The following is a 21,797-nucleotide window of genomic DNA, read 5'->3' on the forward strand; positions in this document are numbered from 1 at the left end:
TCTTGATCCACAGTTATCATTGTATTTTGATTCTGCTAACAAAGACATATCTGATCATCTGAACTCTTCCACGAGCCCGCTCCAGCACCTGGAGGAATCAAGCGCTTCAACTCATTTCCTGATGCAACAGCACTTCTGCGTGATATTGATTGGATTCCACTTGCATCCGTCACGGCTCATGTGGGAAAAGCCCCGGGAGCCGCAGTGGTTCTCGCACTTGCCAGACCAGAAAGCCGAGCACTGCGATGGGAAGAAACAGTTGTCGGCACGGCCTTCCATGTCTGCCAGAGCAGGAGACATTTCGCCGCTCGCCCGGGGCGCGGCAAAGGCCGTGGCGGCAATGGTCGCGATGATGAGGGTGAGCTTCATCGTGTGAGGTGGACGGGTGCTGAGCTGGTGGGAGTGGTGATGGCTGGCTGAGCAAGAGAGGTATTGTAATCTGCTGGAGCTGGGGGAATCGCGGAAAGGAAGTGATGGGTGATTGAGTAAGGGGAACCGTGGACTACTTATACTTCGGTCTGTGACGATCAACCCCAGCTCAGACTGCTGGTAATCTCAGCTGAAGCTCGCAGAAGCGAGGAAACCGGCCTACACCATTCCACCTGCTCTATTCAGGGAACGCATGGACCCGACCCGCGTTGCAAAGACCCTATTCCACGAGTCGTGTGGTCGAGATTCATCCACTGCCCGCATTCATTCGCTTCAAGACATGTTCTAGTCGAGATGGACATATCACCGGCCAATCTCATCAATCCAATTCTGGCATACTGCAGCTGTGCTAAGATGAAGTCGAGCATGTCAAACTTTCGTAGACGCCATTCATCTATCTTTATGCGACCAAGTCAACAGCTGTTCTGCCTATGGTAGGAGGGCGTGCCTGAGTGAAATGATAGGCTGGTAAGCTAAAGCCACCACGTCTCCATGCAGTGAGGCTGATGTAAATCGCAACAACGTCCGCCAGTGGAACGAGTAAACCTCTGGAGATTCTTCATGGGCAGGCGAACCCCTTGAAGTGGACGAATGAAAGGGCGGCTATTCTGAGCCGCAGTCTTGCAAGCTCTCCTCAACCCCGCAATCCTCGTACCGGTAGCCTCGTGTTTGTTTTGGCCCCAGGCCCCCAGCCTCGCCAATGCATAGCCTATTTTCAAGGAACCCCTGGAAGGCGGGCCGTTGCGCTTACTTTGCACGTTGAACGTCTTCCGTATCTATTGATTGGATAGAACGTCATGCATCGTGTACTACCGGACCAGAGCTGCCTCAAAGTTGTGCACAAGTTGAATGGAAAGCTACTACCAGCCCCACACGCTGCGTCGCTTTCCTCGTGAAACTTCTGCTTAGGAATGGGTCGAGACCATGATCAAGTCCGGCTGCGTCTAATCAAAGCCTAAAGCTTGTTAGTGAAGACGGCTTGGATGTTTTCATACATCGAAGGTTATGCAGCCACTTCAGCTTGGAACCAGGGACTGCCATCCATTGTGGTAGTCAGGCCCCACCCTCGTCCACGTCAAGAAAGCACACCGAAGTGCTATCCGCAGCTGAACAACACGGTCAATCCATGGTTTGATTGCTACGTACCTAATTATGCTCCCGGCCTGCTAGCTCATGACAGCTCTGCTGCGACATTGTAGATGTGGACCGAGGAGTCATCCGTCGCTACCGCAATCTGCTGCCCCTGTAGTTCACTCCGACCCGGCCTCCACACGATCTGGTTGATGGTCTTAACGGGGGCCAACTCTGCAACGACTTGTGTCACTTCGATCCTGTCCAGCGCGTCCACGCTCGCGCTGGCAATACCAACTTCTCCGGTTTCAGTCCCAAATGCAAACCATGTTGCGTTGTTCACCACGCTTCCACTGCTCGCGACCGCGGTGACAGAAGCATTCGCTGCTACTGTGCCCTTGAGCTGCACCTCGTCGCCGACAATCTGCCAGATCTTGACGGTCTTGTCGCGTCCTGCTGTCAGGAAAGTTGGTTGCTCGAGCGGTGCCCATGCACAATTCAAGATCATGCGCGAGTGTCCTTTGGGGTTCAGATGCTTCAAGACGTACTGTGACTGCTCCTCGCTTTGCTCCCAGACGACCCACTGTCTATCGCGGCCGACGCTCAACAAGTACTTGTCATCCGGCGAGAATTGCAGCGATGTGACCGTAAGGGAATGTGCTTTCAGCGCCGGTTTTACTTCCAGCCACTCCTTTGTATCGTAGAGACGAATGACTGCGTGATCAATGGAGCTGGCCCGGCATGCGGTTGCGACCAGGCTACTATCGCGGCTCACTGCTACTGCAGAGATTTCGTATCCATGGCCGTAGAGCTTCTCTGTCTCCGGCCAGAGGAGGTGGCGCGCTAGGTGGTCCTCGAATGGGGGGTGCGTGAACTCGAGCGCAGACTTGCGAACAATAGAAGCAGGGTCGACGGCATCGCGTTCGTCTTCATCGCCGTCCTGTACGTGCTCGTCGTCATCGACAGCCTGGATGGCCTTGTTCGAGAGACCGAGTACGGGTATGTTTGCTGCGTCTGGAAGATCGCTAGTGCCCTTGAAGTCAATCTTACACAGCTTGGTCAGCATGTCCGCGACCCCTTTTGGTTCGCCAAAAACCCGTAGCAGCTTCTCGTCAGCCCCCGAAACAAACTCTGTATCGCTGATCGCGTCAACACAGTTGAGATCGTAGCCGTGAATCTGGGGTCTTGAAAATTCGTGCCATGAAGAAGTTCCATCGTGCTTCCACTCTGATAGCAGCCGTGTTGTTTGGTCTTGAGATGTAGAAAGCAGGTAGGAACCATCTCGTGACCATGTGACTCCTTTGACTTCTCGAACATGGCCTGTGATGGCGACTTGCTGTGCCCACATGTCTTCAGACGCAGCGTATGTCCACTTCCTCCAGCTTCCAGTTCTCCCCAACGATACCACGCAGTTGCCGTCTGGAGACCAAAGCCCAATCCAGAAACCTCCAGCACTTCCTGTCGCGCTTGTTGATCCCTTCTGCGCGCTGATCTCACCCAGCCTAGTGACGCACACCCATACGCCTGATGTTGGGTCAGATTCCCACATTGCGAGAGAGTTGTCCTCTGACGTGGAGAGGAGCTGCAGTTTGCCCCCTCGGTGACGCCACAGAGCAGTGTAGATCCAGTCCTCATGTCCCAAAAGCAGGGCTTCGAAGGTGATGGAATGCTTCGATGTTGCAGACTGAATCCAGTGAGGTTTGTTCGACAAGGACCTTATCAAGCCTCCGAGAGCGGGATCATTAAGCGCCCCGCTTGCCATGGGAAGCTCGCTGCCCTGATGGAATCGCCAAAGGCGGATGTATTTGTCTTGGCTTGCAGATGCCAGCAGCAAGTCGCTGGTCGGGTCCGACGTCTCGCGAGTGAAGTCTAGAGAACGGATCCATCCCTCGTGTCCAGTGAGCGTTGCCGAAAGTTGGAATTGGTCATTCCTGGAAACAAAGACCTGGATGGTGGGTCGAGTGCCTGCAACCGCTAGGACCATCGAATCGGCGTCGAGCTGCGCAAGTGCAAGAATCAAAGGGAAGTATTTGGGCACTAGCACAATGGTCTGTAGCAGCTCGACGTCTATGGGTGTGTAGTTCCCGTCGTGTATCAGCTTCCATATCTTGATCGATCCATCGGATGAACCGGAGGCAAATATATTGGAGCCGGGTAGGGTAACAAGCTTGGTGATGGGGTTGTTATGACTAGAGAGCACTTTTACACATGTATACTTGTAAGGATCGTGATTTTGGGCCCGCCATATTCGAATGGTATTGTCCGCTGCACCACTGAGAAGGACAGAAACACTTGAAGATGTCGAGGGGAAGAATTTGACGGCGTTGACAGCTTTAGTGTGCCCATTCAAAACAGCATGCACTCCCACGAGCTTCTGATCCTGCATTTTGTCAGGTGTTAACAACTTAGCTTCGCAAGTCGGCTCACTTGAGGATCCCACAGTGCTATGCCACTATCCGCGCCGAATGCAAGAATACCGGAACCGTTCACGTCCCAGTCTGCGGCTGCTGGGTTTCTGTTACCGCCTATTGATATGAATTCGGATGAGACGTTCATCCTGCGGACCTTGTAATGTGGAGTCGTAGGCTGCGCATAACTATAGTCATCTTGTCAAGGGATTTCTTGGGCACTAATGTCGCTTAGCACGCCGTTCTGGGATTAGTTCCCTTTTGAGTGCTATTCACACCAGACCGTGGCAAGCTCTACGCTCGTGACTATGTCAACGAGATCTCAAGACGCTACATCGAGGATGGAGAACGATACCTTGCTCATAAACGTCGAGTTCAGGTACGATCGTAGAAATCTCATTAGAGGCCAACTCTGACGATTATAGCGGGGGTCTCGAGTTGCTCTTTGCAAACCAGAAGAAGTATGCTCTGTCGATACCAAGCAAGGATGACTCCGGCGCGCCTTCGAATGTAGCCCACTTGGTGAGATATCTTTGCGACAAGGTCATGAAGGATCCACGGAAAGACATGTTCGTACTTGACGATGCTGTGTAGGTCTGGCAACAAACTTCTGCGAAAACATTTCTAATGCACGAGGCAGCCGCCCTGGTATCTTGGTCCTCATCAACGAGGCAGATTGGGAACTAGAAGGAGAAGACCAGTACGAGTTGCAGAGGGGCGACCACATCATGTTTGTATCTACCCTGCATGGAGGATAGCAACTGCACTAGGTCATTCACAAACCGAGAAATACTTAGACGAAGAAAAGTATGATTTCTGATGAACTGTCAATTATATGTGCCTCGACGTTGATATCGACAGGCCAATCGTAATAAAGAAAAGTCATAGTCACGTGTCGTCGCGAAAGCGCGTTTCGCGTTAGCTTCTTGCTTGTGTGATCACTCACCAACACCTACCTCTATTGCCACGAGCCCATAAACAGCCACGACTAAGGAAGACGCAGAATCCCGGCAATGCAATGTCATCTTCGGACGATGAAGACCTCAAGCTGGCAAAGGCGCTGTCCATGCATCAGAAGTATTCTACCGCCACAACCAAGGCGGTGGTCGACCTTACATCGGACAATGAAGGTGAGGACGAGGACGAGGACCTCAAGCGAGCAATTGCGATGTCACTGCAAGACGATGTGTATTCTACAGAGTCCACAGAGCCTCTAGTTGTTGACGAGGAATTTGAAACGGTCACCTCGTCACAAGCAGTGCTGACTCCCCAGGCGGCCGAGCCTAGTTCGGTATTGCAGACATTGGCAGGTAATTCGTTCGTCATGGATCGCAAGTCTATGGAATCGGAACGGCTCAAGCGACTCGCAGAACGGAAGCGCAAGCGAAGTTCCTCTCTGGATCAGCCCTCTAGACAACTGCAAGAAGCACAAGCGCCTGCAAAGCTCCACTGTCCAAGCGGCTCACACCAGCGTTCAAATGAGTCGTTGCAATATCCTAGAGGAACTATCAAGCGGACGTTCGCAGCCAAACTTCCCCGAACCGACGACCTGACTATCGACGAACTGCTGCAGGCATCCATAGTCAGTATTGCTGTCATAAGCTCTTTCCAGTGGGACGCCGAATGGTTAGGCCGCAAACTCAGTCACAACAAGATCAAACAGCACTGGGTCATGAACGCAAGGGACGCGGAAACGCAAGCGAGATGGAGGCGGGATCTTGCAGAGTGCGGCATTCCCAATCTGCGAATTCACTTTCCGCCAATGAACACTGTCGTCGGAAACGCGCACAGCAAATATATGTTACTCGTCAGCGAGAACAAAATGAGGGTGGTCATATCCACAGCAAACATGGAACGAGAGTATTGGGGAGAGGTCGGAAATGATTGGCAGACTGGTGTTCTGGAAAACTCTATCTTCGTCATTGATCTTCCCAGAAGAGCCGATGCTGCTGTGGGGAGTATGGAGGACCTCACGCCATTCGGGAAGGAGCTGGTGCATTTCTTACAGGCCCAACAACTCGATCCACTCATTATCAAAGGCGTGCTGAAGTTTGACTTTTCACAGACTGCAAATCTTGCCTTCGTCCATTCTATGTACGTTGCTGACTACTGTGCGGAGGAGAATGGCTTACATTTATCAGTGCTTGCTCTTCCGACGTTTCTACGCACCCTACGGGTCTCCCTGGACTCGCCAAAGCGATCCAAGACCTCAAGCTTGATCAAGTTCGGGTTATTGAGCTTGATTATGCAGCATCGTCTCTGGGCGCAATTGATGAGACTTTGCTGCAGCGTATCTACTTGGCTGCGCAAGGCTTGTCGTTTGAGCTTGATTCGAAAGCAGCAGCACACTGGAGAGATCATTTCCGCATCTATTACCCGACTGCGGAGACCATTGGTGCCAGTACTGGTGGGCCAAATTGTGCCGGAATAGTTTCGTTGAAGAGAACGCACTTCAGCTCTGCCTCGTTTCCAATCGAGTGTCTGCGTGATTATGTGTCCACGCGCAAAGGCATGATCTCACACAACAAATTACTGTTTGCACGAGGCCGACACGAAGACGGCAGACCATTTGCGTGGGTCTACGTAGGTTCAGCAAACATTTCAGAGTCGGCTTGGGGGGCTCAGAAAGTGCTGAAGAGTGGGAAGCTGGGCAAGCTCACGATGAGAAATTGGGAGAGCGGTGTTATTGTACCGGTGCCAGAAGAGAAATTCAAGGTTCTGGCACTTGAAGATGATGAAGTACCGCCAATGAGTATCTTCGAAGGCACGATCGAGGTCCCAATGCAGTATCCAGGGGAGGCATACAGAGGACGGATGCCATGGGTCCAGGATTGGTAGACTACTGGACGGTTCAGTGTACCCAGGCAGCTGCCGGACGGTTCTGTAGGACCCGGACCAATGATTGCAGCACTCAGACTGCAGGAATACGGAACGATTCAACAGAAGCATGTATGATCTCGTAGGAAAGAAGTCCAATGACACCTAGTGTACAGTAGATGCTTCATGCCTGAGGCCGGCAGGCCAAGCCGAGCACAGGCGCAGTAAAGACAGGGTGGGAAAGACGGGGTGGAAAGAACAGGGTGGAATTGCATGAGCGCACATGGGCATTTGTCAGTCTAGGACAATGGGTGTGGATCACAATGAGTCATAATGCAGCAAACGTGAGTCTTGCATGATGGGACTGGGACAGCGGGAAGGTACGTTTGCCAAGAGTAGTGGACGAGAATGGACGGGATGGCGTCACCGTATTTACCGTGTACGGAATATGTGCGCGGCGTTGAAGGATGCCTGGCTCGTCTCCGAACTTCTGGGGAAGGATCGGGCGGACCAATGCGGCGGAGGGCGGGATCTGTGGGTACCGACGCAAAACGGAGCTAACGACGGGCCGTAGGGATTAATTAAGGAATCACCAAGCAGTCAGAGGCAGGCAGTGATAGACTCAGTGGGCACGCTGACCATGTCGCACAGCCCTTCCTCTCCACAAGATCCTGCCGTGGTTGTATAGCCGCCCATGCCCAGCAGCACGCCTTCAGCTGCCCGCGTCACACCCGCGGACGCGCCTGCCCTTACCGCGACCGCCTCCGCCGCGGCTGCCACGGCCACGGCCGCGGCCACGACTGCCTCGCATATCTTCTACAACGCCGAGCGTCCCATCACAGCGCCACGCCACTCGTGGTTCACGTCGCCGGCGCGCTCCCACCCCAATGCCGCGCAGGCCAAGGAGCTGCCGCTCCATCTCATCCAGCTCATCCTCACACACGTGCGTACGCGGCGCACCCATGCGCTCGCCCGATGACCTCATTGCACCCAACTGACCCGTGTCGCAGCTCGACGATGTCGCCGACCTTGCGCGCATCACGCGGACGTCGCGGCTCTTCTACTACATGACGCTGCCGCGGCTGTACGAGCAAGTCACCCTCCGATCATATGCCGACATTCGCTACGTCGACGGACGCCCCGAGGGCTTCGGTGGAGGGAGCCCGTTCTCCTCGGGCCTGCACACGCTAGTGTCGCGCAGCTTCACCGACTACGTGCAGTTGTTTCGCGTCGCGGGAGAGTGGCGCGAGCACGATGTCGACGACTACAAGCAAGGCCGCGTGCCGGACAACAGCATGGTCTTGCAGATCGCCATGCGCGCCGCTCTCGACAAGATGAAGAACATTCGCTCCTTTGCGTGCGTGTGCCGTCCCTCCATTCCTGAACATTGCTGATCCACGCCAGCTGGGAGCTCAATACCCCGCCGCTAAGGACCATCTACGATGGCCTCCAAGGCAAGCCTGCCCTCACCTCCTTCACCCTACGCTGCCAAGCAAATCGAATACCCCGCCCGACCACCACAATCCCCCCGTTGCCGGCCCTGAAGACCCTTATTGTCTACGACATCGACCCGCTATGCTACCCTGATGACATATCCCTGGTCCTGGCGAGTGCAAGGCAACTGGAGAACCTGAAGCTGCACTGGAGCCCTCGCATGCGCGAGAACGGCGAGGAATCCATCAATCTCATGTCTGTGGTTGCGCGCTGCGCTGCAGGCAAGATTGTGTTGCCTATCAAGCGAATGGAGATGTGGAATCTCTACACACGTTTTTCCGGCGACGTCGAGCATCAGATGGTGAACCCTCTGACAGTCTCCGAGATCACTATCATGAACTCCATGGGCTCTTCCGATCCCATGACCGTTTTCCTGGACGAGACCTGGCGGCTGGGGCACAAGCAGGCCGTGCATTCGAATCTCAAAATGATGCGCATGGATACCATCGACAAAGGGGGTGTACGCATGCTTCAAGACTTCCAGGGCCTTGAGCGCATATACATAGTCAATGCCAAACGCACGCGAGGAACCCCGAAGTCAGACAGCACTGCCGCAACACCAACCACCCCATCCTCGGCAACCCCAGGTATGACCAACGGGAACACGAGCGCGGCTGGTACCCCGAACATCAGTGAACACCTGTGCCGCGGCATCGGTGGTGACTTTCTCGCAGTTATTGGATCGAACCACCGCAGTCTGCGACACCTTCTGCTTTCAGATCTTTGGCAGCTTACGCACGATGCACTATACAAGACTTGCCAGACCCTGCCCAATCTCGAACAGTTCGGTTTCAGCTCCGGTTTTCCTAGTATTGATTCTCTACGCCAGATTATGAGCCTAGTGCCAAAACTGTGGGCAATCCGGCTCCTGGTCAGACCAGGGAGCGAATTGGCAGACAAGATTGACGCAACAGAAGACATGCATGCATTCGCCATTGCCACTGAGATGTGGAGACCGGAGTACAAGAACGTGAAGTTTGTAGGCATCGGGAATAGACTGGTTTATAAGCTTGGCAAAGTTATCTCGTCTCCAAAGGGCACTTTTGACATATCCAAAAGCCCGGAGAACAGCATGAATGCGAAACGAGCTGGACCGGTAAGGCACATAGAGAGAGTCAGCCGGGAAAGCGTAAAATGGATATCGATCTGGGGCATGGACACAGCTGATTTTGAAGTTGCCTTCACCTAGTATATGTATAGTACGTTAGAGCAATACACCTATAATACTTTAACTAAAGTCTTAAAGTTAATACCTATAGTACGTATTTTCAGTCTAATATTAAATAAATATATAATATAAACCAGTATACTATTAGAACCTATGTCGACCTTATATTTAAAAGAAGCTTTTATATTTTAAGTAGGTTTATATTAAGTATAACGTGAAAAAACACTACGTGAATAGGTGAAATACACCCCCTCTGCGGTGTTTTTAACGACCTTTCTCCTGTGTATTTTACCCGTCAGAAGTGCGGTGTTTTTAACCCGATTTTGTACCCTAGTGTTGCTACTGCGTTGCGCAAATTATTCGTAGCTGCTGCAGCACACTCAGGCAGAAGGGATCTTGGATTACTGGGGCTCGTCACACGCGTACTTTACCACCTATCGGCGATGACGTCTGGTATCATTCATACATACATTGCACACAGTCAAGTTTCAAAGTCATGTTATAGGACAAGCCGCCCTAACGAAATAGGCAAAACGTTTTACTTTAACGATACTCATATCATGTCAACGACTCTGACGGTGCCCTAATCCAGATCCCCCCTTTCACTCAGGCAGTAGCAGAAGAAACCTCAACCGTAGCCTCCCCCTTCCACGACCGGCCCACAGAATCAGCAACCTTAAGCTCCAACGGTGCATTCCCAAAAACCGTCGTATTCGCACTAGGCTTCTGCACAACCTGGCTCAACGAAACAGCTACACCCACACGTCAGCCTAGCTCCTCCCTCACCCTTCCACATCGATTGCGCAACTTACTTTGTCCATCATAACTGTACGAAAACCCCTCATCGCACTTATCCGTCTGGATTGGCTCAGCGAAAGGATTAAGAATGTGCGTGCACTCCTTTCGCAGGCCTTCGGGGTACGACTCAGATGTGTACACGGCGGTGGCGATGGTGGACTGGTAGCCGCTGGCGTACGCGGATCTGTAGAGGCTGAATTCCCAGGAGCCAAGTTGGGAGCGGGGGAGCACGGCGGCGGAGGCGCTAGCTGTGAGTGCGAGGAGGAGGGCGGTGGAGAAGTGCATTGTAGCGAGTGTGTGGGGTCAGGAACGGTAGCTGGATCAGGTGACTTGTTGGGTGGATGGGAGGAAAGTGGGAGGGTGAGGAAGCATAGATTTATACCTGGTTGGAGGTGGGTAGTTGATGTCAGTGTGGAGCCCCCTCCTCTTTCCTCCGTTCGTATACAAGGTCTGCGTCCTTGCAGCACAGTATAGCATCGTACGGTGCGCATGCCTCGCACGAACTCATCCGCGCCCTGCTCCACGCTGCATTGCAGCAGCTCGTATTCGCGCACGCTTACAGTGGGACTCCGACATCAATCAACCCATCAGAAATTAATGCTGTCGCGCGCGGTGGAAAGTCGCGCATTAAGGAAGGCAGCATGTCAATTTCCAAATAAGGCTGCCTCGCTGTCGGCGGACGGGGTGGCGCCGTTTAGGATGCTATTTTTGGGTCGCGTGCATTTGGGAAGGTTGATGAGGCCGCGGAGGGCTTTCGGACGTGTGATTAGTTGGATGGGACGATGGATTTGTCTACATAGTAGCATTCTTGTTGTGTGTGCGATGCAAAGGGCTTTTTCAAATGTTTGTGTTGTTCTAAACGCTGTTGCTTAGACGGTTTCATCGCGTGTAGGAGTGATCTTTTGCTAGGCTGTGGGTGGTGGGGTATCTTATACAAGGGTGGTAACCGGGATGTGTCCAGGTGCGGAAGATTGCTTATTATTTGCTTCTCCCCTGCGCACTGTTTGATGGATCTTTGTTTGCTGCGTGTTTGCTACTGCACCACGTCCATCTCGTGTCCTGTCACACCTCAACGCGTGGATACGAACGCTCTAAGTAGTTTCTATAGGTAGACGTTCTTAGTTTAAAGGTGTAAGGATCTGCTCTAAGACAGACATGAGCGTTGGTCTTATTGGAGCTGGGACGTGCCCGCTGAACAATCCCCAACTACCTAGTCAATGTACGGAGCCGGCAGTGCCGTGAGAGCTAGACGAGAATGACGACTTCGAAAAGCTTGGCACATCACATTCATCCGAAACAGAAACCGAACCCAGGGAAACACTACCAGGGTGTATACGAGGACAACTTTTCGTCGATCATTTCACATTGAGTCAGGTTTTGGAGAGCAGACCTTGTTCACCAAGCCGCTCGCGTTCCTGAAATCACGTTGCCCCACGTTCATGTTCGTACTACCCTAAGCTTTACTAGCGCAGTATGTACATCGAGTCAAGCTTTCGTGTTGCGGGATGTGGCATTTGCATTTTGGTAACCGTGCGTAGATATCCCTTCCTGCAAGTACTGCGTGAACACAATGTCCCTGTCGATCACCACCATGGGTCGTAATCAATAGGTCTAATTATAAGTTGTTGTGCTCAAATATCTTCTTCTACTTCGCTCATCACCTTCAAATCACTCCTTATCAACTGAACACTCTTTACCGACTATTACCATGATCATTCCCACCATTGCAATTCTGGGGACAATAAGCCTCGCACAGGCTAGTGTTATTCCAAAGAGACAGCCCGAGACTGGCAGTCACTGCACCGAACCTCCTCAGAGGATCGAGTGGCGCCAGCTTGAGCCTGCTCAGCAGAAGGAATACATCGACGCTGTACTTTGCTTGAAGACCAAGCCGTCGCGGATTGGACTCAAGTCTTTGTATGATGACTTTCCCCACGTTCATTTCCAGCTGGCAGGCAGCAGTAAGTCAGAGTCTTCGGTGACGGTAGAATAATGGCTAATACTTGATGATAGTTCATAACCAAGCGCCGTTCCTGCCATGGCACAGGTATTTCACCCAAATCTACTTCGACGCGCTGGGCGAGTGCGGCTTCACAGGTCCAGGAACGTAAGTATACCCACAGCGAAAAGTCAGTATCAGCACAACTGACAGAATGGCAGCTACTGGGACTGGACACTCGACCACGACTCCCTGCTCGCCTCTCCTGTGATGTCACCCATCACCGGCTTCGGCGGTAACGGCGCGGCCAACCGCTCGGAGTACATTTCCGCCACATCCGAAACGGTGCAGTGTGTCGATAACGGGCCCTTCAAAGACCTGCGGCCGGAGTATCTGGCCAATTCGCCCACTGAAATTACTGAAGGCGGGCATTGCTTCTTCCGCAGCGTTGTCGAGGCTAACGAGCCTGAGGCGTGGGAAACAATGAAAGGCTTTCTTACGCCGGAGTATGTGGCGGAGCAGCAGAAACTGAAGAACTATGCTGAATTTGCGCCCAACCTTGAGGGAAGCCCGCATGGGACTATTCATGCAAGTTTGGGGGGTGAGATGAATCCTACAACATCGCCGAATGGTACGTCGCAATCTTCTAGCAATCCAAGCGTGGTGGTTCATGGTCCAAGTGACTGACACAAAGCAGAACCCCTCTTCTTCCTCCATCACCCACAGATCGACCACCTTTACTGGACGTGGCAGCAGCAAAATCCTGCGAAGCGCGAGACGGAGTATGAGGGTCAGCACTTGCCCTGGGGTGGCAAGGACTTCATTCCGGTGTCTTTGAACGATACGCTGAATATGTTGGGTCTTGCGCCTGATGTGCAGGTGAAAGATGTCTTGAGTACAACCGGGCCGCTGCTGTGCTACCGTTACTGAATGCTGAGATGATGATCTGGGGTCAAAAGGAGGTAGCATGGTGTTCAGTCTGGGTGGAACAAAAAGTCGGCAGAACAAGCAGCAAACACAGCACTAAACTTGTTGCTTGCTAGCGCGCAGTGGAGATGGCGGGCAAAACAAAAGAAAGGAGCCCTTGTCAAGCTGTCCATAAACCCCAGCTAGCCTAGCTTACAGTTGAACTCTTTAATCACGCTCCGGGCTTTAGTAAAATCAACGTCTATTCCCACCACAGGCACTTTCAACCCAAAGCCTTCGGGGCCGCCTACAGCCAGGCCTTCATCAGTCTTCCAAAGCGGATGCGCTGGCAGTGCATTACTGTTACGCGCAGACCATAACGGAAATCTTGTGATTCGATACCTTCTCCATCTTGCCCTAGAATCGAGATTAAGTCAGGAACAGTGCACAGAACCTTCTGAGAGCCTTCGGAACCCGCTGCATCACTCAAGGCGGCGTAGAGATATTCGTTCTGGAATGGAACGGTCATGTGGGAATCAGTCGATTATTCTCTGGTTCTATTGTGCCATCATGATGGGGCCCAATGATGACAGTGCCAAAGCGTGGTGCAACGCCCCAAAGCTTGCCTGGACAAGACGTCCGTGCTCTGTGGACGACGGTGAAATCGCTATAGCCTCGGAAGACTGGGATGCGATATCGAACTGGAACAACACCAAGCTGGATGGTGTGTCGGGGTGTGCAGTCTGATAGCTGGTTTGTGTTCCGTTCGCGATGCATGTCAGACCACGACTTCTACAGAATGCACCTTCAAATGCAAAGCGCTAAGTGACCAAAGTCACAGTGCCTCGTAGTGAAACGACTCACAGGGCGGTTCGTTATCGATGACGCAAGCGGTCTTCCGTTTCCTACAGGCGTCACATGGTCGACTTTTGCGACTTCGCTCTTGACAAGCATTACCAAAATAACTCTGGGTCGTGTATTTGCGACGCTCTGTCGAATAAGGCTTGTGCGCGGAAGAAAATCGGCTTAGACGCATGCTGCAGAACATTCAAGCGTCGGCGTTGTCGAAAGTAGATCTGACAACGTTGGTGTTCTCGAGATACGTCGTATGCCCCGTGCTGGTAAGACCCTATAAAGGGTCCTAATTAAGCAATAATAGTAACTTACTACTATACCCATAAAGTTTTTGTTGTTTACTATTTATCTTTATACCTATGAAAGACCTCTAGAGTTTTCAATTTCTAGCTATCTCTAAGAGTCAAATAAACAGTACCTATAGGCTTCACTTAGAGTATACTCATAGTAGTATATTAGACTAATTCAGGCTTAATATCAACATATGGAATTTTTGTACAGGCCTATGCTGCTAGGCATTAGTAAATTAATAGGGCTCGCTAAGCAAGCTTTGGGCCTCCGGCGAAGCCCGTGCCCGTCCCGCCCTAACTCTAATAACGGCCTTGATGCCGTGTGCGAGTGATAGGGCTTCTTCGATCATTATGATCAGTCTAACAATGTTCCGTGTGCATCGCCGAATCGTATCACGCCCACGTACTGCCATGTCGAGATCTATCTCGACCGCTTCGAAGCGACGCGTTGCGGTATTGTTCCAGGAGCTTGAGCCGCCATTGATCCGTGGGGTACGCAAGCCCAAGAAGCCCGGAGGTACGCAGGCAGCCAGATGATGTTGGGACCGGCACGATACTAACATACCATTCCAGGCTACAGAGACTCTGGTGCAGACATAGCATACGTGCTGAAGCACCAGTGCAAGATCGATGTAGTTACCCCGGCCGCTTTCCCAGATCCTCTTGACGACAATGATTGGTGTTTTGGTGACACAGAGTCAGCAATTCTAGAAGCCGTGTCCATGGGTGCAACACATCTCTGGGCAAACACAATTCTATTCGCAAATCACCCACTACAAACTGCTGACAGTCTCACGACAGCATCCAAGTCATTGAAGATCATTGGACAGCCGCCCAGGTTGGTTGAGAAATTTGATGACAAGTCCTTCGTGAACAATCTGCTACGTACCCATGGTGGCTTCACCCTGCCTGGTGCCCACGATGTCCGTGATGAGGAGAGCCTTGTTCGCCTTCTCGAATCGGATTTACATTACCCTGTAGTTGCTAAGCCTGTTCGAGGTCGAGGCAGCTACGGCGTCAAAGTTTGTCGATCTCCGGAGGAGCTAAACAAACATTGCCACGACTTATTGATAGAGAAGGCGTCTGTCATCGTCGAAGATTTCCTCGCCGGTCAGGAAGCTACAGTCACGGTCATGCCTCCCTCGTCATCCTTGGGACATGACAGTTGTTGGGCGATGCCAGTGGTTGAGCGCTTCAATCACGCTAAGGGCAAGTCGAGATATCAGAGAACTCGGTTTCCGAGGTGCATACTGACCATATGTAGGCATAGCGCCATACAACGGCATCGTTGCTGTTCTTCAGAATTCCCGGTGTCTCTCCCAGAGCGAGCACGAAGCTGACCCACATTACCGCAACATCCAGCGCCAATGTGTCGATGTGGCAGAACTACTCCAGTGTACTGCTCCCATTAGAATTGATGTTCGTCGTTTTGAGAAAGGGACGTCGTCGCCGTTTGCTTTGTTTGACGTAAACATGAAACCTGTCAGTTGCAAATTGCCTGAATGGTATGCCATAGCTAACGCAATGCCAGAACATGACGGGGCCTGGAAGACCTGGGAGGGAACAACAGGCCAGTCTGACCGCATTGGCTGCTGCCGGTCTGGGATGGAACTACCCAACCCTGCTGATGCACTTACTTGAGTCAAGTAGCACCTTACACGATCTGCGGTACGCCAGGCTGTCCCAAGCAGTCTCCAAATAAGCACCTTTAACAGCATATTATAAACACGTCACTAGCTATTCATCAAGTAAGATTCAGCAAAGGTCTTGCTCTTGCCTAGTATGGGATATCTATAACGCCAACCGAAACAAAGTTGTCAGCACCGCTAGACATATGTCCACCACCAGCTAGCATAAGCTTCTTCTGACCATTCCTGACAATTATCTCTAGCGATCTGGAGTGTGCGCTATGCTGCTCAGTGTTCACACGTCTCCATCCATCGGGCTCTGCGCTATCCTCATTCACGTATACTGCCTGGTTCTGAGCACCGTTTAAAATGATAACGCCGGATCCGTCATCACGTTCTGGGTGCTCGGTCCAGATGACGTATGGTGCGGAGCCTGGGTTCTCGCCTGTGTCGGCTTTCAGCAAACGACCCTGCACTGTGTCGAAGGCCAGGGGCGACGAAGCGACTTTGTAGTAGCTTGGACAACCAGGATCTGGTGAGCCACAGAGCTCATAGGTCATGATCCATTGTCCCGTTGACCTAATATGCGCCACGGTGGTCATGCCTGGGCGGTATCCGTAGCTCGGGTAAGTCACATCGTTGACAGGCTCAGACCAGTCCTTGAGATTTGTCGTAGTGATATGGGCAAGCTTTTGGGCGTACCTCTCATCGCGCTGATCTGAGAAGTGGAGAACAAGCTGACCTTGATGCACTAGGAAGAAAGGCTCCCAGACTGCTTTGTCGCCGTTATTGACCGTCTCTGGCCCAGGTGCATGTACAGCATGGCTCACGAAAGTCCAGGTCTTGCCATTGTCGGTACTGGCATAGATGTCCAGCCATGCCTCTGCAAGGTCCTTGCGAACAGACATGCCTCCAACAATGACGGTGCCAGCAGGGTATTGACCAAACGTCTCTGGAAGGACAAAGAAGTGAGGCTGATAGCGATTGCCCCAGCCATTGACTTGATCTTGGACCTGAGAAAAGTTGGACCATGTTGTACCGCCATCTTCGGATCGATATATTGGGAATGGTAGAAGGGGTGGCTCAGGTGAATAATCCTCCCAGCTTAACAGATGTGAGCCATCAGGCAACTGGACTGTGCGAGCGTATATTGTTCCCCATGACTCATGGTCCGGCAGAGGCCGAAACACAACATTGTTCGTAAAATTGCTGGAAGACTGGAGTGTTTGTGCAGATTCTGGGATTGCTTTTGCAATGATGCGCTGCAGGAGTAGTGAGCCAATGATGGCGGAGATAAATGGCGTGACCTTCATAGTCCAAGCGACAGCGTTGCTTTCTGCAGGATTTGGTTTGTGCGGCCCTTGAATTGCGAGCAGCAAGTTGATTTATAACTAGATGGCATGTCTTCATTTGAAGACGACTGATAGCTTACAGGTTCCTGGGTTCAAACATACTCGAGCTGTCTGCCGGCATTGAGCGACGTGTATTGGTCGATATCCCGGATGATCGACAATTGTGAGGGGTCTTGAGCACTCAAATGTGGGGACCTGGTCCTTCCCGCGGAGAGAGTGGGTTTTAGTCTGGGGAAACGCGGGGCGGATACCGCTCCAGGTACACCCCCGATAGAAACCAGAGCCCTTCCCGGTAAAACTGCCGACTTGCAACAATAGAGCCAAGAATCCTCTGTTAATACGAGCTATACCAAGTCTCATTGTCACCAACCCACATCTTCAAGAGCTTTGCTGAGAAAGGCTCGTCTCTCAAGCGAGATGGGGGTACTATGCACAGATGAAGGAGTTGTTGCCGCGTCGTCTTCTCTTTTCTCAAAAGGGAGTGAGTACTCCAGCAGAAATCTGACAATCCATCTGTCTACCGCATACGCTCTGGCTGCTGATGAACGGAGGCAGGCGTCTTGAAAAACGAACAGACGTTCTTTCAGCTGCTTGACGCCAGGCCAGTAGTCATTCAAGTGCTCCAGAGCTTCGAAGTTAAGACTAAGCTGTAGCCTGGCGACCTCGACTTCGGCATCATCGCCAAATAGTAGCATATGAAGCAAGACGGACGACGAAACAATTGTCATGTGAGCGACGGTCAAATAGACCACATGACAGTCACCGAATTTCCGAGCCGTGTGCAGAAGGCGGCTAAACGCTAGACCATGATAGCTACATCTGTTTGCATATGCAAGGATCTTCTCGTCTCGCTCTCGATCTGGCTCGAGGAACTGAAAGTACAGTAGTGTTGAGTAATGATGATACCCAAAGTGTAGAGCAACAAAGGTGCCACCCTGACCTTTAGCTCGGTGTGCTTCAAGGTTTTCGTCGTTCATGGTCATGTACGGTGGCAACCTATCATGCCAAGTGAGCAGGCGAGTTGCAATATCGTCTACTTCTTGGTCGATTTTTCGTCGATCTACATGATTGTGCAATAAGGATAAGTTGACATCCTGGATCGAAGTGAGAATCTCGGCCAAAGTGATCTTGTAAGCCCAAATGCCAATGCTACGCTCCGGAAGATAGTCGTCATCTGCACTTCGTAGTGACTGGAATCTGACTTCATCCAGAGGGAGGTCCAAGCTTGGGTCAGACCGAACGATCTCGCGTGGAAGACCAAGTCCCGGGGAGCACCACTTGTCCGCCATGAATAGCGACAACCAGACCCGCAGCTTTGTTTCTCGTAGAATCGGTGGGTCCGTATAATTTTGCCGATGAAGACCAAGCACATAGGCCATGCGGTTGGCAATACCTAAGCGCTGTTAGAGCTACGAACGCTACAGGTCTTGATATCATTACCAAAATACACAGCCTCGAGACCATGGTTCCGTTCTGCCGCATAGCTATTGGCGAGTAGTATGCATGTTTGTATATTGGCAACGCAGATGTTCTCGAGCTGCTGTCCGAGCAAAGTCTTTGATCTTGCAGCAAACGTGGTAGCAAGTTCTCGTTGATCAGGTTCTGATGAAAATCGGCAGCCGAGTGCGCAAATAGCTGCTTTCAAACTCTCAGGAAGCGTGCCATTCCTAAGTGCAGTCCACAGTGATGCCTCATGAAAGAGGCTGTGAGGCCGATCGTGTATGAAGCGGAAGTACAGTTGCACATAGCTTTCGATAGCTTCAGGAGACGCCACTGGGAGCTTATCTTGCTGCTCGGTCGCACTTATGGATGGTGCTAACCGTGCTTTGTGATTGTTCCAGGACATCGACCGATGAGACTTCTGTTTATTCCACGGCCTTGAGCATTCGATCTTTCGACTTTGGCAAGCTAGACAAGCCGCTTGTAGATCTGCCGGATCCTGTGCGCATTTTCTTTTTGTGGATCTGCACTGAGGACAAGCTGTTGCATGTTTCATATTGCTTGTTGGTCTTCAGATCAATGCATCAGAGCGATGCGTTTTGGTCAATGACCATAACAACACACAACTTCGACGTTGCTATCTGCGCGTCAAAGCGATAGTGCGCAATCATTGATCTCCGTATTAGGAACGAGGTGGGTCAATTTGGAACGAAGAGGCAGGGTCTGGGAAGGTGGAGGTATCGTTCAGCACGGTTACATAGGAACTTGTATTATGTCAGCGGCGCTAGCCACGACCTCCCACTCTGACTCTCTGCGACCCGAACACATACCTAGGTATGTATGACAAAACCACTGAAAGCTCATTCAATCTCTTGCTACTAACTTTAATGAACAACTTGGAACAAAGGGGTGGGATCTGGGATGGTGGGCGTGTCCTGCAGCAGAGTTGGGAGCTTGTATTGTATTAGCGACACTGTCCGTCAGCACGAACATTACATCAGCTCAAGACAGGAGGGAGGTATCCGAAATACATCCCGATTGAGCCCACTGAAAGTGAAAGACCTATCTATCCTTTAGACCTAATTACATGCAGATCAACACTCAAAACTCATAGACCTCAACCTCCGCTATGCGAGACCGCGCCGGAATAGTAATGCAAATGGGAAATGTACCCAAATCCGGCTGCGGACTAGGCATGATCGCAAGCTGCCCACTCCTGGTCTCGTCGCCATTGAGCATTCTCCCATTTCTCAACTGCTTCGTGTGTGGATCGCTGATTTTCTCGGCGAAAGATAGGAACCCAGTGAACGAAGACGACTTTATGGTGGACGCAAAACTGACTTGAAAGCCTTCGCCAACAAGGAGAAATGTTGCATCGTGCAATTGAATGATCAGACCAAAACCTGGGCCCGGTTTACCGAACACGAATGATCGCTCGATTGTTAGCCTCCAGCTACCCATGACCACCTGATGTGCATCCGTGACCGACTCGTTATCGACACACTCGTCAAACCAGAATCCGAATGTCTCGCTGTTCGATTCGCGAGCTGCTAGCAGCCATGGTGCTATCTGGTCTAGCAAACCAAAATGTCGTCGCCACGGATTTTCCGCAGCACTGAGCGAATCAATTGCGAAGGGGGACGCGCCTAGAGCGTGATGTGTAGCATACGCACTCCAGATACGGCGCGCACCATATTCATCCCGTCTTTGCTCCGGGATGAAGAGAGGCTGACCCCCGTGTCGATATTTGCGGCACACGGCATTGTAGTCATTGAGGTAAAGGTCAGGCGCGATGAAGTCTAAGGTCGGCGCAAAGAAATGCCAGACATCGAGGACATTGATAACACCCCCTCCAGATGGGTAGTCACCCGGCTGGCCTCCGCCGCCGACGACAATTGGCTGAGTTTTATCTGCATCTTCGTCGGCGTAGTTTTGCCAGACATTTGCGAAGAGTGGCAGAGCGTACTCCTCTTTCCCGGCTCGTGCAACTTGGTCGACATACAACGCATAGTGGTATGCCATGAACAACTCATCTGTTGTAGAAGAGGCACCAAAAGCCTGCGACCACGAAGAGGACCCGGCTTGCGACAGATGATTTTCTTTGCGATAGACTTCAAGATTCTTCTTGAAAGAGCTGTGCAAAGAGTTCCAACTTTTGTCAATCCATTCGGTCAATGCAGCCGGAACTGGTGCCTCAAAACGAGAAGTGGCGGTCAACGACACGTCCCTTGAGCCTCCTAGTAGTCCAACCTCGTTTTCTACTTGTACCATCAATACGGTAGAATAGTCTCTATCGATCTGCCGAATGTGTCGCATCAGTGCTCTGAAAGCCGCGCTGTCTGCTTGGACAACCTCAGGGTCGAGAATGGAGAGAACATTTTGGGGTTTCGGCGTGCCGTCTTCGGAGAGTAACGTCATACGAGGAAATCTCGCAGGGGTGGTTTTCACCCATCGCGGCGCATAGTCCGACTTACCTGCCGCCCCCTGTCAGCTCAGGAATATCGTACTTGGCACTAGGCATATTTACCGTTTTTAAAGGCGCCAAACCACAGTAGGACAAGGTGGAATCCATGTTCCCTCGCGTTGAGAATGCTTTGGTCAAGGTGTGCAAAGTCGAAGTGCCCTTCAACAGGCTCAATGCTTTCCCAGGTTACATTGGCAAGTATTGTGTTCACGCTGGAGTCCTTCAACACTGGCCAGACTTGTTCCATGAATTCGTGCGAACTGAAGGAGGAATTGTGCAGCTCAGCTGGAAGCATCAGGAATGGCTCGCCCTTGACGATGAGGCTGTGGCCACGAGCGGCTCGTCTGATGTGCGGTACTTCATGGCGAAGAATAATGTCTGTGGGTATAGCATCACCCATTCTTGCAGTATTGAATGGTGCTCAATGTCTGGAGAGCCGTGGAATAGATATATTTGAATGAAACTTGGAGGCTCGCCAGCGACGGTCCTTAAGGCACTTCTCCGTTGAGGGAGGATACCTCACATGACGAACGGTTCCGCTGGTTGTCCCAACCACCATCATGTCCTATGCAGACCCAGTCGGATATCATCGAAGATTAGCTCACACGGAGCATTTGGTCAACCTATAACGAGATTACTGGTCAACGCAGTGTGCCATCTTCTCGTACTTCTGAGAGAACAAAAGTCACATACCGGCATTCGCTATCTGTCGTTGGCTCAAAAGCCAGACTTTGTAGT

General features: G+C 51.7%; 11 protein-coding genes across 11 annotated transcripts; 5 read left to right on the plus strand and 6 right to left on the minus strand.

Annotated features, from left to right (window-relative positions):
• Positions 1-5: 5 nt before the first annotated feature.
• On the minus strand, positions 6-490 carry C7974DRAFT_196226 (uncharacterized protein). The gene has a single exon (XM_046136698.1). The coding sequence runs from the start codon at positions 367-369 to the stop codon at positions 112-114; it is 258 nt and encodes an 85-aa protein (XP_045995985.1). The 5' UTR covers positions 370-490; the 3' UTR covers positions 6-111.
• Positions 491-1,600: 1,110 nt separating this feature from the next.
• C7974DRAFT_376755 (RNA polymerase-like protein II Elongator subunit) lies at positions 1,601-4,056 on the minus strand (the record flags this gene model as incomplete). The annotated part of the gene is made up of 2 exons (XM_046140297.1): positions 1,601-3,880; positions 3,928-4,056. 2 exons carry the CDS (start codon positions 4,054-4,056, stop codon positions 1,601-1,603), a joined length of 2,409 nt encoding a protein of 802 aa, XP_045995986.1.
• A 162-nt stretch (positions 4,057-4,218) lies between these two features.
• Positions 4,219-4,790, plus strand: C7974DRAFT_395626 (ubiquitin-related modifier 1). The gene is made up of 3 exons (XM_046142000.1): positions 4,219-4,287; positions 4,334-4,498; positions 4,549-4,790. Exons 1-3 carry the CDS (start codon positions 4,250-4,252, stop codon positions 4,664-4,666), a joined length of 321 nt encoding a protein of 106 aa, XP_045995987.1. The 5' UTR covers positions 4,219-4,249; the 3' UTR covers positions 4,667-4,790.
• Positions 4,791-4,857: 67 nt separating this feature from the next.
• C7974DRAFT_395636 (tyrosyl-DNA phosphodiesterase domain-containing protein) lies at positions 4,858-7,054 on the plus strand. Its single transcript, XM_046142001.1, has 2 exons — positions 4,858-6,002; positions 6,050-7,054. The coding sequence occupies exons 1-2, from the start codon at positions 4,927-4,929 to the stop codon at positions 6,744-6,746; spliced, it is 1,773 nt and encodes a 590-aa protein (XP_045995988.1). The 5' UTR covers positions 4,858-4,926; the 3' UTR covers positions 6,747-7,054.
• A 183-nt stretch (positions 7,055-7,237) lies between these two features.
• On the plus strand, positions 7,238-9,522 carry C7974DRAFT_395641 (uncharacterized protein). Its single transcript, XM_046142002.1, has 3 exons — positions 7,238-7,668; positions 7,736-8,082; positions 8,130-9,522. The coding sequence occupies exons 1-3, from the start codon at positions 7,420-7,422 to the stop codon at positions 9,406-9,408; spliced, it is 1,875 nt and encodes a 624-aa protein (XP_045995989.1). The 5' UTR covers positions 7,238-7,419; the 3' UTR covers positions 9,409-9,522.
• A 471-nt stretch (positions 9,523-9,993) lies between these two features.
• C7974DRAFT_413739 (uncharacterized protein) lies at positions 9,994-10,470 on the minus strand (the record flags this gene model as incomplete). The annotated part of the gene is made up of 2 exons (XM_046143753.1): positions 9,994-10,139; positions 10,200-10,470. The coding sequence occupies 2 exons, from the start codon at positions 10,468-10,470 to the stop codon at positions 9,994-9,996; spliced, it is 417 nt and encodes a 138-aa protein (XP_045995990.1).
• Positions 10,471-11,893: 1,423 nt separating this feature from the next.
• C7974DRAFT_376759 (uncharacterized protein) lies at positions 11,894-13,054 on the plus strand (the record flags this gene model as incomplete). The annotated part of the gene is made up of 4 exons (XM_046140298.1): positions 11,894-12,146; positions 12,199-12,292; positions 12,346-12,755; positions 12,822-13,054. The coding sequence occupies 4 exons, from the start codon at positions 11,894-11,896 to the stop codon at positions 13,052-13,054; spliced, it is 990 nt and encodes a 329-aa protein (XP_045995991.1).
• Positions 13,055-14,586: 1,532 nt separating this feature from the next.
• Positions 14,587-15,877, plus strand: C7974DRAFT_313945 (uncharacterized protein; the record flags this gene model as incomplete). Its single annotated transcript, XM_046138433.1, is given in 5 exon segments — positions 14,587-14,692; positions 14,749-15,388; positions 15,402-15,409; positions 15,446-15,657; positions 15,707-15,877. 5 exon segments carry the CDS (start codon positions 14,587-14,589, stop codon positions 15,875-15,877), a joined length of 1,137 nt encoding a protein of 378 aa, XP_045995992.1.
• A 37-nt stretch (positions 15,878-15,914) lies between these two features.
• On the minus strand, positions 15,915-17,316 carry C7974DRAFT_196315 (Sialidase). The gene has a single exon (XM_046136700.1). The coding sequence runs from the start codon at positions 17,114-17,116 to the stop codon at positions 15,953-15,955; it is 1,164 nt and encodes a 387-aa protein (XP_045995993.1). The 5' UTR covers positions 17,117-17,316; the 3' UTR covers positions 15,915-15,952.
• Positions 17,317-19,321, minus strand: C7974DRAFT_196314 (NADH dehydrogenase). The gene is made up of 2 exons (XM_046136699.1): positions 18,596-19,321; positions 17,317-18,548 (listed from the first exon to the last, which is right to left on the minus strand). Exons 1-2 carry the CDS (start codon positions 19,149-19,151, stop codon positions 17,518-17,520), a joined length of 1,587 nt encoding a protein of 528 aa, XP_045995994.1. The 5' UTR covers positions 19,152-19,321; the 3' UTR covers positions 17,317-17,517.
• A 136-nt stretch (positions 19,322-19,457) lies between these two features.
• Positions 19,458-21,794, minus strand: C7974DRAFT_472644 (glycoside hydrolase superfamily). The gene is made up of 2 exons (XM_046146544.1): positions 21,123-21,794; positions 19,458-21,069 (listed from the first exon to the last, which is right to left on the minus strand). The coding sequence occupies exons 1-2, from the start codon at positions 21,457-21,459 to the stop codon at positions 19,697-19,699; spliced, it is 1,710 nt and encodes a 569-aa protein (XP_045995995.1). The 5' UTR covers positions 21,460-21,794; the 3' UTR covers positions 19,458-19,696.
• Positions 21,795-21,797: the final 3 nt, after the last annotated feature.

The sequence above is a fragment of the Boeremia exigua genome (genome assembly GCF_020726555.1).
Source record: "Boeremia exigua strain MPI-SDFR-AT-0100 chromosome Unknown C7974scaffold_7, whole genome shotgun sequence".
NCBI lineage: Eukaryota > Fungi > Ascomycota > Dothideomycetes > Pleosporales > Didymellaceae > Boeremia > Boeremia exigua.